Source organism: Schistocerca americana, chromosome 2 (assembly GCF_021461395.2).
Source record: "Schistocerca americana isolate TAMUIC-IGC-003095 chromosome 2, iqSchAmer2.1, whole genome shotgun sequence".
Lineage (NCBI taxonomy): Eukaryota > Metazoa > Arthropoda > Insecta > Orthoptera > Acrididae > Schistocerca > Schistocerca americana.
This window is the reverse complement of record NC_060120.1, coordinates 196,206,848-196,223,525: the sequence shown is the minus strand read 5'-3', so window position 1 is coordinate 196,223,525 and position 16,678 is coordinate 196,206,848. Positions and strand designations below refer to the sequence as shown.

Sequence of the window (16,678 nt, the reverse complement as noted above, 5' to 3'; positions counted from 1 at the left end):
ACAAAGAACAAAATTAAAAACAACAGACCATAGTCCATGCATTAGTGGTCAAATATGGTACAACAGATTACCGAGCTCTATAAGGTGCCACAAAGGGAACTTATTCAAAGTGAAACTGAAATATTTCTTGATTGACAAGTGTTTATATTCTTTAAGTGAATATTAAAGTTGTTGTTGTTGTTGTGGTCTTCAGTTCTGAGACTGGTTTGATGCAGCTCTCCATGCTACTCTATCCTGTGCAAGCTTCTTCATCTCCCAGTACCTACTGCAACCTACATCCTTCTGAATCTGCTTAGTGTATTCATCTCTTGGTCTCCCTCTACGATATTAATATTAAACTAAAATAAATTAGTATACATATATATATATATATATATATATATATATATATATATATATATATGTGTGTGTGTCTGCTTGTGTCTGTATATGTGTGGATGGATATGTGTGTGTGTGCGAGTGTATACCCGTCCTTTTTTCCCCCTAAGTTCTAAAAACAAAGATGATGTGACTTACCAAATGAAAGTGCTGGCAGGTCGACAGACACACAAACAAACATACACACAAAATTCAAGCTTTCGCAACAAACTGTTGCCTCATCAGGAAAGAAGGAAGGAGAGGGAAAGACGAAAGGATGTGGGTTTTAAGGGAGAGGGTAAGGAGTCATTCCAATCCTGGGAGCGGAAAGACTTACCTTAGGGGGAAAAAAGGACGGGTATACACTCGCACATACACACATATCCATCCACACATATACAGACACAAGCAGACATATTTAAAGACAAAGAGTTTGGGCAGAGATGTCAGTCGAGGCAGAAGTGCAGGGGCAAAGATGTTGTTGAATGACAGGTGAGGTATGAGTGGCGGCAACTTGAAATTAGCGGAGATTGAGGCCTGGTGGATAACGGGAAGAGAGGATATATTGAAGAGCAAGTTCCCATCTCCGGAGTTCGGATAGGTTGGTGTTGGTGGGAAGTATCCAGATAACCCGGACGGTGTAACACTGTGCCAAGATGTGCTGGCAGTGCACCAAGGCATGTTTAGCCACAGGGTGATCCTCATTACCAACAAACACTGTCTGCCTGTGTCAATTCATGCGAATGGACAGTTTGTTGCTGGTCATTCCCACATAGAATGCATCACAGTGTAGGCAGGTCAGTTGGTAGATCACATGGGTGCTTTCACACGTGGCTCTGCCTTTGATCGTGTACACCTTCCGGGTTACAGGACTGGAGTAGGTGGTGGTGGGAGGGTGCATGGGACAGGTTTTACACCGGGGGTGGTTACAAGGGTAAGAGCCAGAGGGTAGGGAAGGTGGTTTGGGGATTTCATATGGATGAACTAAGAGGTTACGAAGGTTAGGCGGATGGCGGAAAGACACTCTTGGTGGAGTGGGGAGGATTTCATGAAGGATGGATCTCATTTCAGGGCAGGATTTGAGGAAGTCGTATCCCTGCTGGAGAGCCACATTCAGAATCTGATCCAGTCCCGGAAAGTATCCTGTCACAAGTGGGGCACTTTTGTGGTTCTTCTGTGGGAGGTTCTGGGTTTGAGAGGATGAGGAAGTGGCTCTGGTTATTTGCTTCTGTACCAGGTCGGGAGGGTAGTTGCGGGATGCGAAAGCTGTTGTCAGGTTGTTGGTGTAATGCTTCAGGGATTCCGGGCTGGAGCAGATTCGTTTGCCACGAAGACCTAGGCTGTAGGGAAGGGACTGTTTGATGTGGAATGGGTGGCAGCTGTCGTAATGGAGGTACTGTTGCTTGTTGGTGGGTTTGATGTGGACGGACGTGTGAAGCTGGCCATTGGACAGGTGGAGGTCAACGTCAAGGAAAGTGGCATGGGATTTGGAGTATGACCAGGTGAATCTGATGGAACCAAAGGAGTTGAGGTTGGAGAGGAAATTCTGGAGTTCTTCTTCACTGTGAGTCCAGATCATGAAGATGTCATCAATAAATCTGTACCAAACTTTGGGTTGGCAGGCCTGGGTAACCAAGAAGGCTTCCTCTAAGCGACCCATGAATAGGTTGGCGTACGAAGGGGCCATCCTGGTACCCATGGCTGTTCCCTTTAATTGTTGGTATGTCTGGCCTTCAAAAGTGAAGAAGTTGTGGGTCAGGATGAAGCTGGCTAAGGTAATGAGGAAAGAGGTTTTAGGTAGGGTGGCAGGTGATCGGCTTGAAAGGAAGTGCTCCATCGCAGCGAGGCCCTGGATGTGCGGGATATTTGTGTATAAGGAAGTGGCATCAATGGTTACAAGGATGGTTTCTGGGGGTAACGGATTGGGTAAGGATTCCAGGCATTCGAGAAAGTGGTTGGTCTCTTTGATCAAGGATGGGAGACTGCACGTAATGGGTTGAAGGTGTTGATCTACGTAGGCAGAGATACGTCTTTCCTGATGAGGCAACAGTTTGTTGCGAAAGCTTGAATTTTGTGTGTATGTATGTGTCTGTTTGTGTGTCTATCGACGTGCCAGCGCTTTTGTTTGGTAAGTCACATCATCTTTGTTTATATACCTAGGCTGAAATCCCTAACACCTTATTTATTTAACGATCAATATTTCCTTTAAATGTCATGGTTGCACTCCCTTGTGCCATTAGTTTATATTTCACCTGGTATTCCTCATTATCATATGAGTGACTTGTTTCTATTTGATGTCTGCTCTTTTCATCTACATCTACATCTACATCATACTCTGCAAGCCTCCTAATGGTGTGTGACAGAAGGTACTCCTGGTACCACTAACTGATCACCTGTTCTCTGTTCCACTTGCAAATGGTGTGCGGGAAAAATGATTGTGGGTAAGCCTCTATATAGCTTTAATTTTTCAAATTTTCTCATTGTGGTCATTTCACAAGATGTATGTGGGAGGAAGAAATATGTTGTCCAACTCTTCCTCAAGAGGACTCCCTCAAAATTTTAATAATACCCTTCTCCATCATGCAAAATGCTTCTCTTATAACTTCTGTCACTGGAGTTTGCTGAGCATCTCTGTAACAATCCTGTGTCAATCAAATGAACCCATGCTGAAGTGCATTGCTCTTCATTGGAACTACCCCCCCCCCCCCCCCCTCTCTCTCTTTTCTATCAGCCTTTTATAAAGAGACCTTTCAAAACTGCCATGTCAATGTAGTGGCCAAAAGAAAGTCCTGTATATTTTAGCTACAGCCATCTTGTTAAAATGGCTGTGTAATTACGGGTTACTATTGAAAAAATTAACTTGGTACTTCTGTATTCAGTGAAAAAATTATAACAATTATCACCCTTTCTTTCCTGAGGAAGGAACAGAGTGTTATGCAAGGTAGGAAAGTTTTTTACAGTTAGTGTTTCCATTGACAGTACATACTTGGAATTTGACCTCTCAAAGATAAGTACTTGACAGCCTTTCTGTCTCATTGTACCTTAGCATTTTCTTGAACTGAACATGTGCTTTGGTATAATTCTTTGTTTCTCATGTCTTATTATTAGGGGAAGTCAGAAACCATTGGCATGGTTAAGCAAAGTTGCTCTACCTAGCTGATAAAAAGAGTATCAGTTGAATCTGAGATCTCACTATTATCCAGTTCATAAAGATTGACCCCTGATTTTGAGCTTATATCCTGGTTAACAAACATTGATAAGTTGTATGTTGCCAGAACTGTGGAGATGTCTACTTTTATTTGATGTATAAGTATTACTTTGTAGTTGAAAAGGGGGCAAGATACAGGTTTATATTTAAGAGAAAATGTGCTTATTCAAGCATTTTTTGATGACTGTCAACTCTGAAGATTCACAGAAGTCAGACTGTAGTTACATTAATAATTTTAAGGTGCAATTTGCCTAGTGGTGATATGTATGAACTAGATTAAAATTGTAAATGTGAGCTATGTAACTGCCTTTCACAGCTGTTATGTTTTTCTGCACATGAATCTACATAAAGTGCTAATATCATATGTTTAATTTATTTGCTGTTGCATCTTTTTGTGTGCCACATGCTCATATATGCTACATTGCTGGACATTTGAACAGAATTTTAATTTCATTGTTCATTGTTGCAGTAATGTACATATTTGAGTGGTGCCTATTCTGTCACACATGTCCAAGAGAACAGACGTCACTTGTGATGATGTGGCTGGTGCATACATTTATATTAACTAGAGAATGGGGAAAGAAAGGGAAAACATGGGTGGGAATTCATGACTTCCAGCCACCTAGGGCACTGTGTTAATGTAGCAGTGAAAGTCAAAAATTTGTGCTAGACCAGGAATCGAACCGAGATCCACTGCTTCTCCTGAGCAGTTGCCTTAATCACTTTGGCCATCTGGACATGATAACACTACGGTGCCTTGACATTTTTTCACTGTGGCTGCACTAGTATTGTCCCAATTCCTATGAGAATGAATAATTTGTGAGTAGGGGGCTAATGGAAGAGGGATGATGCATTCCATATTTCAGGTAACTGTATCAACCAGCCACATCATCACGAATGGTGTCTGTTTTGTTGGACATATGTGACAGAACAAACATCACTCAAATATACAGGGTGTTCAGAAATACCCATTATACACTTCTAGGACTTGTAGAGAGGAGCGAGTAGATAATATTTTGACTTGGAACCTATGTTAGAAATGTGCCGTTTCCATGCTACAACAAATTTTAAAACATGCTGGTAATACAATCACTCATACAAGTAATTGATTAGGTGTGACCCAGTACATCACTTGTTTTACAATTCCACTCAGTAATAGCCAAAGAAATTGCTCATGCACTCATTGAAGACCTCTCTTCAATGTGATGCAGTACAGCCTCTTCAAGTTTGGGTGAGCAACATTTCTTTAGAGCATCACAGTCATGCCAGCTGACAGTGAAGGTACCCTTTCTCGAAGCCATTGCGTAATTGTGGCTAAAAAGGTATGCAACAGACATAGTGGAGAACAACCTTGATAAAGACAATGAGCAGCTCTTCCATTACTGTGAGCTTCGCCATTGGATGGATCGTGTCTGTATTTTGCAAATGTGTATTCAACCATACTGTTCTAACATGTACAGACATATGAATAAGGCTTGAAGCAGGTGAGAGAGGTAGGATGTACTTCACATGGCATCAGCTGATCTGACCTAACCCACCCCACCATGACTAAGCTGTCTCCTATACCAGCAAACATGCTGTCAAATGGCTGTCACATGGAAATGGTACATTTCTACACATGGGTTATTATTCAAAATATAATGTACTTACTGCACTCTACAAGTTTATAACAGGAATTTCTAAACACCCTGCATAAATTTTTGTAATAGCATGATGGCTTCTTGACATTTGTTTCAGTGCAGATGTACTAATATTGTCCGTACTCCTATGGCAATGAATAATATGTAGTTAGGGGGTAAATACACAATGGATGCTGCAATGCAGCATTCAATAAGTTGAAAATTTGAGTCAGTCAGGGACCATATCCATATGGCCTAAACAGTTAATGCAACCACTCATAAGAAGTGGTAAATCTGGGTTCGAGTCCTGATACAGAACAAGTTTTCAATTTATACCATTGCATTACCACAATGCCTTGAGCAATTGGAAGTCACATCCCTATTGCCTTCCTTTCTCCACTCTCTATTTCATATAAACATTGCTACAGTGTTTACATAATAGCTTGGTGTCGTATGTGAAACAGTTGTGCTGGCTTTCATTGTTATGTATTTTTGTGAGACAATCCTCATGATATAATTAACTGCCCTGTGTGAAACCATGTGTCATTGGTGGACTTGTGAGAAGTCCAATGTGATCATTGTACATGCTTACTTTAGGGCTGAAAAAGAGAAGGATGAAAGCAGCTCTGTACCACACCCAGCAAATAGAACTTCTGAATATTTCGGTATTACTGAAAGTAGAGTGAAATGAATTTCCTGGGAATATACAGAAACTTAATGTCTTTTGTCATCAAAAAACGGTTTGGCAAGTTACAGAAGTTTCCATTGGACAAGTTTACATAGGGAATCATCTGATATGAGTGAAATAATGCTTTGGCGCAGTAATCGGAAATTGTGCTTCAGATACAGAAAGTTCAACCAAAACCTGTGCTGACAGAAAATAACAGAGTAGCTGGAAAAAGAGACAAGTTCTTGTGGGAAATAAGACACTAATGAATTTTGGAGTGATGCAAATCATTCCAGAAGCTTGGATGGCAGAAACGAAAAAAATTCTTGTGTATCAGAAAATGTATGCAGCTATCACAGAGGAAGGGCTCTATTATTGAGTGGATGGAAACCAATAACACGGAGCTTTCAGCTAATGCCACATCATATGAGGAATCTAATAAGGCAGACCTTGTGACCTCATTTGCTCACAAGAATAGCATTTGGAAAGTGTACTGTGCTCAGTTGACACAAGAGTTAAACTTCTATGGCCATTCAGTTTATATGAGCCTTTGTCAAATAGACATGCACAAACAGCCTGTTGTCTTCATACAGTGATAGACATGTTGCTGATCCAAGTAGATGACTGCAATTGCTGCAGCAAGAACTCAACCAGCAGCAAAAGTGATTAAGGCAGGTTTTATTTTTTTCTTTCTTCTCTCCTGCAAAATTTATTTGGGCAAACCAATTTTTCATTTACTGTTAAAAATGTACCATATAATTTATTGTTCATTTAGTAAGAGCTGCTTGTATATTAAGTGTTCACTTACAATTTTCCATTTTATTTCTCTCTACTTGCAACAATTAAATACACATTGCCATATTGGAATACAAATGTGAAGTCTGTAATGGGACATCCTTGTCTAGCATTACTTTTTGTTAACAGTAGTTGTCGATACCAGTATTATTTTTTGATTTTTGGACAGGTCAGTGTTATCTCAGTTGCTTTTCTGATAACTTTCATATAATTTTATTAATTTTATACATAGTAAGTTGTACTTCATGCTAAAATTTATGAAAAGAGATTACTGTATAAAATATTTTAGTTTCAATGTTAAAATCAATAAATACTAGTTCTGAATGTAAAGTTAATTTTTTTTTAGAAACACTCAAAATTATGAATTATTTTCACTCTTACAATTTCTATTATTAATTACGCAATCCTGTAGTGTTTACTATGTTTATTACGGATTCATTTATGAAATGATAAACAAAATTAATAATGTAACAAAAAATAGCAGGAATTCATTTGTTAAGAAAAATTGTGAACCCTTTGGAATATTGTTATTTCCACAGGGAGAGAGTCATAAGCTTGCCTCTGATGTGATCGGACATATTTTTGTATAATAGGTGTGAACAGTGTAATTTCGGACATCTAATCAGAACACCAGAGAACAGGATCATCAGAAAAATTGTGGAATAGTAAGTGGAATATTACGTGGATTACAGAAATCAAGGAAGGTATGGATAAACTACAGATTACATTGGAAGACCTAAGAAACAAAACTGACAAAATCAGGAAACTCACAGGCAAACAAACCAGACTGCAAATGAGAATCAGCAAACAGACAATAGGAAGGGTGATACCCAATGCAGAAAGAAGGATGAGATCCAAGAGAATGAAGAAGTACTGGGCTGACAGGAAACTGAAAAATTCTTTGTATAAAGTAGGCTAGAGTGGTCCAATGAAGGCCATAAAATATAAATAAATAAAATACTAAAATATGAAAAAATCTGTGGAAAATGTATTTTCGAAAAACATTATGCAACAACAATATTCCAATTTATTTAGTTCAAACCAACTATGAGGATCTGATGTTAGATTTTCAGCTTCAAGAATGAGACCCCTAGACAAGAACTGGAGCCATCTCAGCATGACAAGCTAAGTAAACTTGAAAGTTTTTTGTAATCTTCGCTCCTCTCAAATCTTCATAAAAGACTTTGCTTATTAAGTAATTGGACTGGGAATTGTTTAATGTGGACAATTGATGGAAGAAGGAAGAAGGGGGGTGATTACAAGTTGCCATTGTAGCTACTAATGCAATTGCTTTAAAAACTCTTAACTGACAAACATGGGGAGTTTTCTTTAGTAATGACATATGATGTAACTAAGAAAAGCTTTGGCACAATAGTTACAACAGTGGTATGCACAGTGGCACTGTCTTGCATTTGTCACTATACCAATGAAATTACTACTGTAATCAGAAAATAAGAAAAATCCACTTGAAAATAGAAAGAGGTTGTATCTCTAAATTTCAAAAAGGAAATTTTTCTCCAAATTACTATCTGGCTTCTATAAAACCTCAAAATTGACTTCTAAAAAAATACTCCAAAATCACATTTTCTCTTTAATATTACAGCATACAACACACTGATTTCCATCATGCAGTGCAACAAGAAAAGGAGTTCAAAGTCAGGGGTCAATCACTATGAAGTGGATAATAATGTCTGGGCAATTCGTTGTTGCAGTTCTTATTTATTGCCATATAAAATAATAGTGTACAATTCTCTTTTTCATTAGGAAAATGGATGAGAGAGGAGTTGGGTATAGATAAACGGTGGACAATATAGAAAGTGAAGTTTATTTTTTGGTTTTAATGCTATGAATATTATGCAGAATGTAAAGCTAGTAATGCTACAGCTTTCTTCTTCTGTGAAACAATCAATGACATTTGATGAATTTTTGTGTCTGCATTGAACCACAGCATATTTACTAATATTTTTATACAGGGTGGCGCAGGGGAATGGGAAATTTTTAACGTTACAGTTGGAAGCACAGTAGCGCCGGCAGATGTTCAAAACTTTGCACAATTGATGTGAACGCATTGTCATTTAGTAATCATGGAGAATTGGACTGGTGTGGAACGTGCAGTAGCTATGAGAGTGTTTTACAAAAATGGTGATAGTGCAACTGCCGTGCAGAGAACATTTCGACAGCATTACCAGCTTGGACGTCATGGACCTGTCCCATCTGCGCATGCAATTACAACGTGGGTGTGTAATTTTGAAAAAACAGGATCTGCCTTGAAAAAGAAACCTCCAGGTGGCATTCCAATGGTACATACCCCAGAGAACATTGCAGCTGCTAGAGCTGCAATCGAGAGAAGTCCTCGCCGTTCCGTTCGACAGCATGCATCTTCACTAGTGATTAAGCGACGAAGCTTACAAAGAATACTGCACGAATTAGACTTCCATCCCTATAAGTTGCAGATTGTGCAACACTTACAAGAACGAGACCCAGCATCACGTATGGAGTTTAGTAGCCAGATATTGGCTAAAATCAACGAGGATGCGAATTTCCTTGGTAACTTATGGATATCAGACGAAGCCCTTTTCCACCTGAATGGATTCGTGAACAAACAGAATTTTCGTTATTGGGCACAGGACAATCCTTGTGAGTTTCACTGGCGACCACTACATAACGCCAAGGTCACACTATGGTGTGCTGTATCATGTCATGGTGTTATCAGCCCTTATTTTTTTGAACATGAAGATGGTAGTGCAGTGACAGTAACATCCGCTTGATATGTTGAAATGCTTCAAACATTCTTTACACCAAGGCTGTACGAGCTTATTCTTAACGTCGAAAACATGTGGTTTCAGCAGGACGGAGCCACGTCACACACTGCTCGACAATCGATGGCAGCAGTTCGTTAATTGTTTGGAAGACACATTATTTCATGTAACGGTGACATTGCATGGCCTGTAAGATCCCCTGATCTTAGTGTGTGCGACTCCTTCCTGTGGGGATATCTTAAAGGCAAGGTGTACCATACACGTCCTACAACAATCCATGAACTGAAGGAGAACATTGAAAACGAAATCACTGCCATTCCCCAAGATTTGCTACACCGCGCATTCCAGAGTTTTCATAACAGGCTGTTAGAGTGTGAACGTCGAATGGGAGCACATCTTTCCGATGTCATCTTTAAAAAGTAAAGAGACACTTTTGTACATTTTGATTGTAAAGCCATTCTGATTAATGGCATACTGAATACATTCACTTTCGTTAATAAATTACTAGTTTTATGAATTTATTTATGGAAATGACGTTATTATGAAATTTCCTGTTTCCCTGGGCCACCCTGTACTTTGTTAAAGATAAATCTAGTGGGTTTTGGGCAACATACCTAAAGCTCCAAGTCTGTAGTTGAGAGTCACAAGAACTATGTCCTCATCCAATAGATACTGAGGACCAAACAGGTCGCTTGTTCCTCTAAAAAGATAGAAGGCACCAGGGTGTAGAAAGACCATCACTGGTCTCTTTGGGTTTCTAGTATCGTCTGGCAACTGGAATTATAGAAATGTGTATAAATTAATATACTTAATTCCTTTGAACTTGTATTATTTACTACTAAGTCATCCCAATCAAGTCACATTGTTATGAAAAATTCCTTCATTTAGCATTAGCACTGTGGAATCCACATTTCATATTATCTTGGATACAATTTACTGGATTAATATGATTATTATTAAGAGATTATTTACTCTGTAAAAAAATCAGTAAAATTAATAATCAACAATCTCATGTTTTCAAGATTTGGTAGATCTGAGGTATCCTACTACAACATTGTGCAATATAGGCAAATGTTACTTCATATTTTATATATCTAAAAACAAAGATGATGTGACTTACCAAATGAAAGTTCTGGCAGGTCGATAGACACACAAACAAACACAAACATACACACAAAATTCAAGCTTTCGCAACCAACGGTTGCTTCATCAGGAAAGAGGGAAGGAGAGGGAAAGACGAAAGGATGTGGGTTTTAAGGGAGAGGGTAAGGAGTCATTCCAATCCCAGGAGCAGAAAGACTTACCTTAGGGGGAAAAAGGACGGGTATACACTCACACACACACACATATCCATCCGCACATACACAGACACAAGCAGACATTTGTAAAGGCAAAGAATTTGGGCAGAAAGATCTCTCATTTTAAAACCTGGTTCTGAGGAAATATGACACACACTTTTGGCTGCAACATAAAACTGCAAAATTACCTGACTATTTTCATATTAGTTGCTATCCATTTGTCATAATGTGACTCATGTTTTCAATCTGGGTCTCTCTTTCAGAAATTGTTCCAAGGATTGCAAACATTTATTGAAAGTCAGAGCAACCAGTTATTCACAGTGATATAATAGGTTTTCTGAACTTTTTACAAACAGCCTCCAGAAATAACTGAACAACCTCATTCAAAATATCTGGATTAAAACTGATAGTTTGTCGTATAAAGATACTGTTGGAAATTAATATTAGTAAATTAAAACATCAGTTACTTTCCAAATGCATTCCCTCAACAAAATATAATTTCAGAATTTTACTTATAGATTTAGTTGTATTGCCTAACATTCATAATAACAGCATTTCATTAAGTTTTTATTTTGGTAGTATTATTGCAAATTTCATCTTTCATATTTTTTTGTCCTTCTATCTTCATATAAATCCTTTTCAGTCAATGTATTATGAGTGTAATTTGCTTGCACGCAGAGCTGACACTCTGAAAGACTTACATTTTTATTATGATGTTCTGAAATAGGCAAAAAATTGCTCCGATGCTTAATTTAACATAATGTAAAATATAAATCGGATTTATAGACATGTCATTATCATTATATGTTGATCAGCTGATGCTGTAACAGTGACATTACTAGCCACCATGTCAAAAGAAGCTGCCTCAGCCAAAGAGGGGCTGTGTGACCAGACAGCATGGGGGGGGGGGGGGGGGGGGGGGGGATTTATATACAATGTGTGACGTGTGTCACATCCATATTTTCATTACAGATAACATTATGATGGGAACATTTCTGCCACCTTATAATTTTAACAAAGGCATGTGTGCACCTCTGGATAAAACAATGATATCAAAAAGATAAGTGTATCCATGGACATCAAGGATTCAGGAAACTCAAATGTATATTCAAAGGGTTTATCTGCCTCTGGATAAAACAATGATATCAAAAAGATAAGTGTATCCGTGGACATCAAGGATTCAGGAAACTCAAATGTATATTCATAAGGGTTTGTCTACTTTTCCAGATATATTTTATGTTTATCTCAATGTATTTTACTTCTTTCCTTTAACTTTTAAACTATGAGGCAGAATTGCTGAGGTGTGAGGACGTGAAATGTGCACATTTCCAATTGACACATATAAAGTAAAAAATACACACTCCCTAGCTTTTAGAATTGCAGGTAATTATTCCTCCATAATGGAGAAAGGAGCTGGCTTATTCTTTCAAATTATGAAATAACTGCAAGCTCTGAATTGTAGAAGATCTCTGTCTGTGATGTCTATGTTTTATTGTACCTACCTAACTTCACAATTTCTGCATTGGGAGCTGGCATTAGTTTAGTATGTAGACCAACATTTATGCAGAAATATACAGTAATGGAAAAGGATTCATGCTGATGGAACAATGATTCGAAAGTATGTATCTAAATTAATGAAACATGTTGCAAGGAGAATTTTCCATTAACGTTTTGGAGCTATATATTTCCTAAAACAGATAGCAAGTGTCTATCATAGAAGTATTTTTACTTACTTTAGTTGTGTACACATTGAGAAACAAGCAGTCTTCAGAAGTCTGGTTAGTGTTTTCTGCTTCAGGACATCTTGCACCATCCTTTGTGGCATCCGTTACACCATCCCATGGATTTAATGGTACTGGTGGCTGCAAGTTCATAATAATATGTGATAATTTGCATCATATCCATATTTTATTTACATAGGTTTTTTTTAAAAACTTTGTCTATATTTACATCTATAGCTACACTCTGAAAATTACTGTGAAGTAAGTGCTGTACTATACATAAGTGTTACTTCACGTTTCTTTTGCATATGGAGTGTGGGAAGAATGATTGCTCAAATGCCTCTAATCTTGTCTTTATGATTTCTATGGGAAGAATGTTACAGCATAAAATCAAGAGCTGGCACGCCAGTCGAAAATGATAGAGAAGGGAAGGCTATGAGAAGAAGTCAGCCAATCACATGCTGTCTGGACCTCTCTCCAGGACAACAATGTGATAGCAGCAGCCCCTATGTGAAGAGGACATAAGCGCTGCGACCAACTGGTGATGGCCAGTTCAATAGAAACGTCAACTCTAGTTACATTGCTGGTAGTCTCTATGTATCTCAGACTTGAGAACTGCCTATTACTGAAGAAGATTAATTATTTTGTATGTTGCCCTTTGCTTGTGACACATCAGTGTAATGGCAAAAGATAAGTAATGTAAATTTCATTTGGTTTCATTTGGTAATAAAACTCATTAATACGATTTGTCTGAATGTTTGTCTGGCAAACCAAGTAGGGAGCTTCCATCACACCACGTATTTGGCAGAGAGTGTGGAGACATAATAAAGAATATTTAACTGGCTGTAATCCATTGCAAAATACTGACAAGAGTTATTTTCAGAAGAATCGAAAAACTGACAAAAGCCAACTTTACAGCAGATCAGTTTGGGTTTGGGATATATTTAGGAATGTACAAGGCAGTACTGACACTATAATTTATTTTAAGAGATAAGTTAAAGTAAGGCAAACTTACATTGAAAGCATTTGTACATCTGGAGAATGCTTTTGCCAATGTTGACTGGAATATACTCTTTGAAATTATGGAGGTAACGGGGATAAAATAAAGGAACCTAAAGCTTATTTACAAGTTGTACAGAAACCAGACTGCAGTTGTAAGAATCAACGGACATTAAATGGAAGCTGTGGTTGAGAAGGGAGTGAAACAGATTTGTGGACTATCCCCAATTTTATTCAATCTGCACATTGAGCAGGCAGTAGAAGAAGAAATTTGGAGACGGAATTAAAGTTCAGTGAAAAAAAATTAAAAATGTCAAGGTTAACTGATGACGTAGTAACTCTCCCAGAGACAGCAAAGGATTTGGAAGAGCAGTTGAATGGAATAGACATGAGGAGGAGGACATAAAATGAACACCAAAAGAATAAAAACAATGGTAATGAAATTAAAAAAGGCAATACTGAGGGAATTAGGAAATGAGACACTAGAAGTAATAGATGAGATTTGCTATTTATGCAGCAATATGACTGATTATAGCCAAAGTAGAAAGAACAGAAAATGCAGAGTGGCTATAGCAGGAAAAGCATTTCTGAAAAAGACAAATTTGTTAACATCTAATGTAAATATAACTGTTAGAAAGTCTTTTCTGAAGGTATATGTAGCTTTGTACAAGACATGGATGATAAGTCATTCAGAGAAGAAGTGAACAGAAGCTTTTGAAATGTGTTGCTACAGAAGAATGTTGAAGATCAGCTGGAGATGTCGTGAAACTAATTACGTGGTAGTGATTTGAATTGGGGAGAACAGAAATTTGTGGCTCAGCTTGACTTGGTTGGCAGGACATATCCTGAGACATGAAGGAATTGTCAATTTGATAGCAGAAGGAAAGGGGGGCGGGAGGAGGGGTTAAAATTTTAGAGGAAGACCAAGGGGTGAGAACATTAAAGAAACTTCTCATGAAATGACCTCATCAGAGAAATAAGAGAAATTCTAGCTCATACAGAGGTCTAATCACCAACAGTTGCTCTTTCCATGCTTTATTCATGAACAGAGCAGGAAAGGTCGAAATTATTTGATAGCTGACTATACCAGCAGGGTACTGACCTTCAAGTGGTCCACACCACAAAAATTTCAATCAAAAAAGAGTTTCTTTTAATACCATTGGTGCAACATGTCTTACAATAATAAAGGAATTACACTTATTTACTCTGTATGGGCTTAATCAGCTGAATTTTTTAGTGGACAGGTGATATGAATTAGGTCAGTATTTACCATTAAAACCCTATCCTCTTTTGTGTCAAATTCCCAGTGATGCCTGATCCACTGTTTGGCAAAAATTACTAAAACTTTTAAAAGAATGGTTCATGGAATTTTAGCAGTTTGAAGCGATAAAATTGTTAAGACTATTGTGGCCACTTTCTGACAAATTGCCTGCTGGCTTCTGTCTTGTGCTCTTCACACAACATTTGTTGGACTATTTTTCTGCCATTTCACCAGCATGATTGGCTGGCACTGACAATGCTTCACCCTTCAGGCTGCCAGTAGCAATGGAGGGTAAAATTTGACAATGCCAGACACTGGTGCTGGCAAAACATCAGGAAAATTGTCAAACAAACTTCAGGCAAAGAACACGAAACAGACATCAATAACCTTTTGTCAGTTTGAAGTGAGATTGATTTATGAAAAGCTAAATCTTCGATACCTCATCTCATCCAATCCAGGACTCATAAAAGTTTTTACCTCCCGTGTTCAGGCACAGATTCTTGAGCTCTTAAAAGTTTGGTAAACCCACTTTCAGATAACTGTATTTCCTAACAAGACATTGTGGGAAAGTGTTGTATTTGAATTAAATGAATACTGTTGTTCATACGAATTTCAGAAGATGAGTACTTGAAAACTACAGGAGATACAGAAACAGATTCATATCACTGGATGGAGGAAGTTCTTAAGTAACATTAGGGGTGCTCAATATGGGCACAGTTTGTGACTTGGCCAATGTACTGGGTGATTATAATTAAAGTGCAACTACTCACAGAGGTTCAGTATGGGCTGTAATTATTGTGTGGCAGAACAACTTGGTAACATTCTACAGCTTTCATGCAGAACCATATTGTGCTGGAAATAAATTAGTTACAGTTTTGGCCAAAAGATACAAATCTGATGCTATGAATGCAAGAAAGATGTCAATGAATGTCTCCATATATAATGGATTGGAAATGAGGTGTGGACAGAAAAGGTAAAATAAGAGATAAATGCATAATGCTGATTTTATTATTAACTGCCAATTACACTGTTTGTTCAGTATGGACACAGGAGATTTCAGTGAGATGCTGCATCCATAAAAGGACACACACATGCAAATACACCTCAGACACACATGACTGCAGTCTCTAGCTCTTGAGGTCAGTCTGGCATCAGCAACCAGAGACTATGGTCATATGTATGTGAGTTTCATGTGTGTGAATGTGTGTGTGTGTGTGTGTGTGTGTGTGTGTGTGTGTGTGTTTCATATTTCTGACAAAGACCTCATTGGGCAAAAGCTCACTTCCTGATAGTCTTTTTGTTATGCTTATCTGCCCCTCGACTTCTCCACTATATGATGAGTAGCCACTATCCTTTTCATAATACTTTTACATATTATCCTGGATTTTCCATTGTTTGATTTTTTCTGTATGTCTTGTAGTTATCACAGCATCATCTTCAGAAACCATGGAGTTACTAATGAAAAACCCTGTAAAAAAAAAAATGCATCCACTTTGTTATCTGGCATTTACCAAACAATCATGTCTGCTTATAGTTACAATATGTTATTTTTAAAATGTAGATACTGTTTTTTTAAGGTATAACTTTGTTGTCACACACTTCACATCAACACTGAATAGGTGATCCCTTGATGTCTTAAATGTGTCCTGTCAATTGAGCCCTTGTTTTGTTGTGACATAAATTTCTTGTCTCCCCAGTTCTGTTCAGTAGCTCCTCATTAGTTACATGATCTATCCATCTAATCTTCAGCATTCTTCTGTAGCAGCACATTTCAAAAGCTTCTATTCTTTTCTTGTCTAATGTGTTTATTCTCCATGTTTCATTTCCACACATGACTACCTTACAAATATTTTCAAAAGACTTCCTGACACATAAATCCATACTCAATGGTAGCTAATTTCTCTTCTTCAGAAATGCTTTCCTTGTCATTGCCAGTCTACATTTTACATCCTCTCTACTTCAGCCATCATCAGTTATTTTGCTGCCCATATAAC

The 16,678-nt window shown here is 37.9% G+C and overlaps 1 protein-coding gene across 4 annotated transcripts in view; it reads right to left on the bottom strand.

Moving 5' to 3' along the window:
• Nucleotides 1–16,678, bottom strand: part of LOC124596006 (esterase E4-like) — a 113,681-nt gene that overhangs the window by 85,003 nt on the left and 12,000 nt on the right. For 3 of the 4 annotated variants that reach the window (XM_047134958.1, XM_047134957.1, XM_047134956.1), the window contains exons 2-3: nucleotides 12,437–12,565; nucleotides 10,020–10,179 (exon numbers count right to left, since the gene is read on the bottom strand). In XM_047134958.1, coding sequence (XP_046990914.1) covers nucleotides 10,020–10,179; nucleotides 12,437–12,565 — 289 coding nt within the window. The remainder of the gene's footprint in view (nucleotides 1–10,019; nucleotides 10,180–12,436; nucleotides 12,566–16,678) is intronic. The other variant, XM_047134959.1, reaches the window with a different exon arrangement.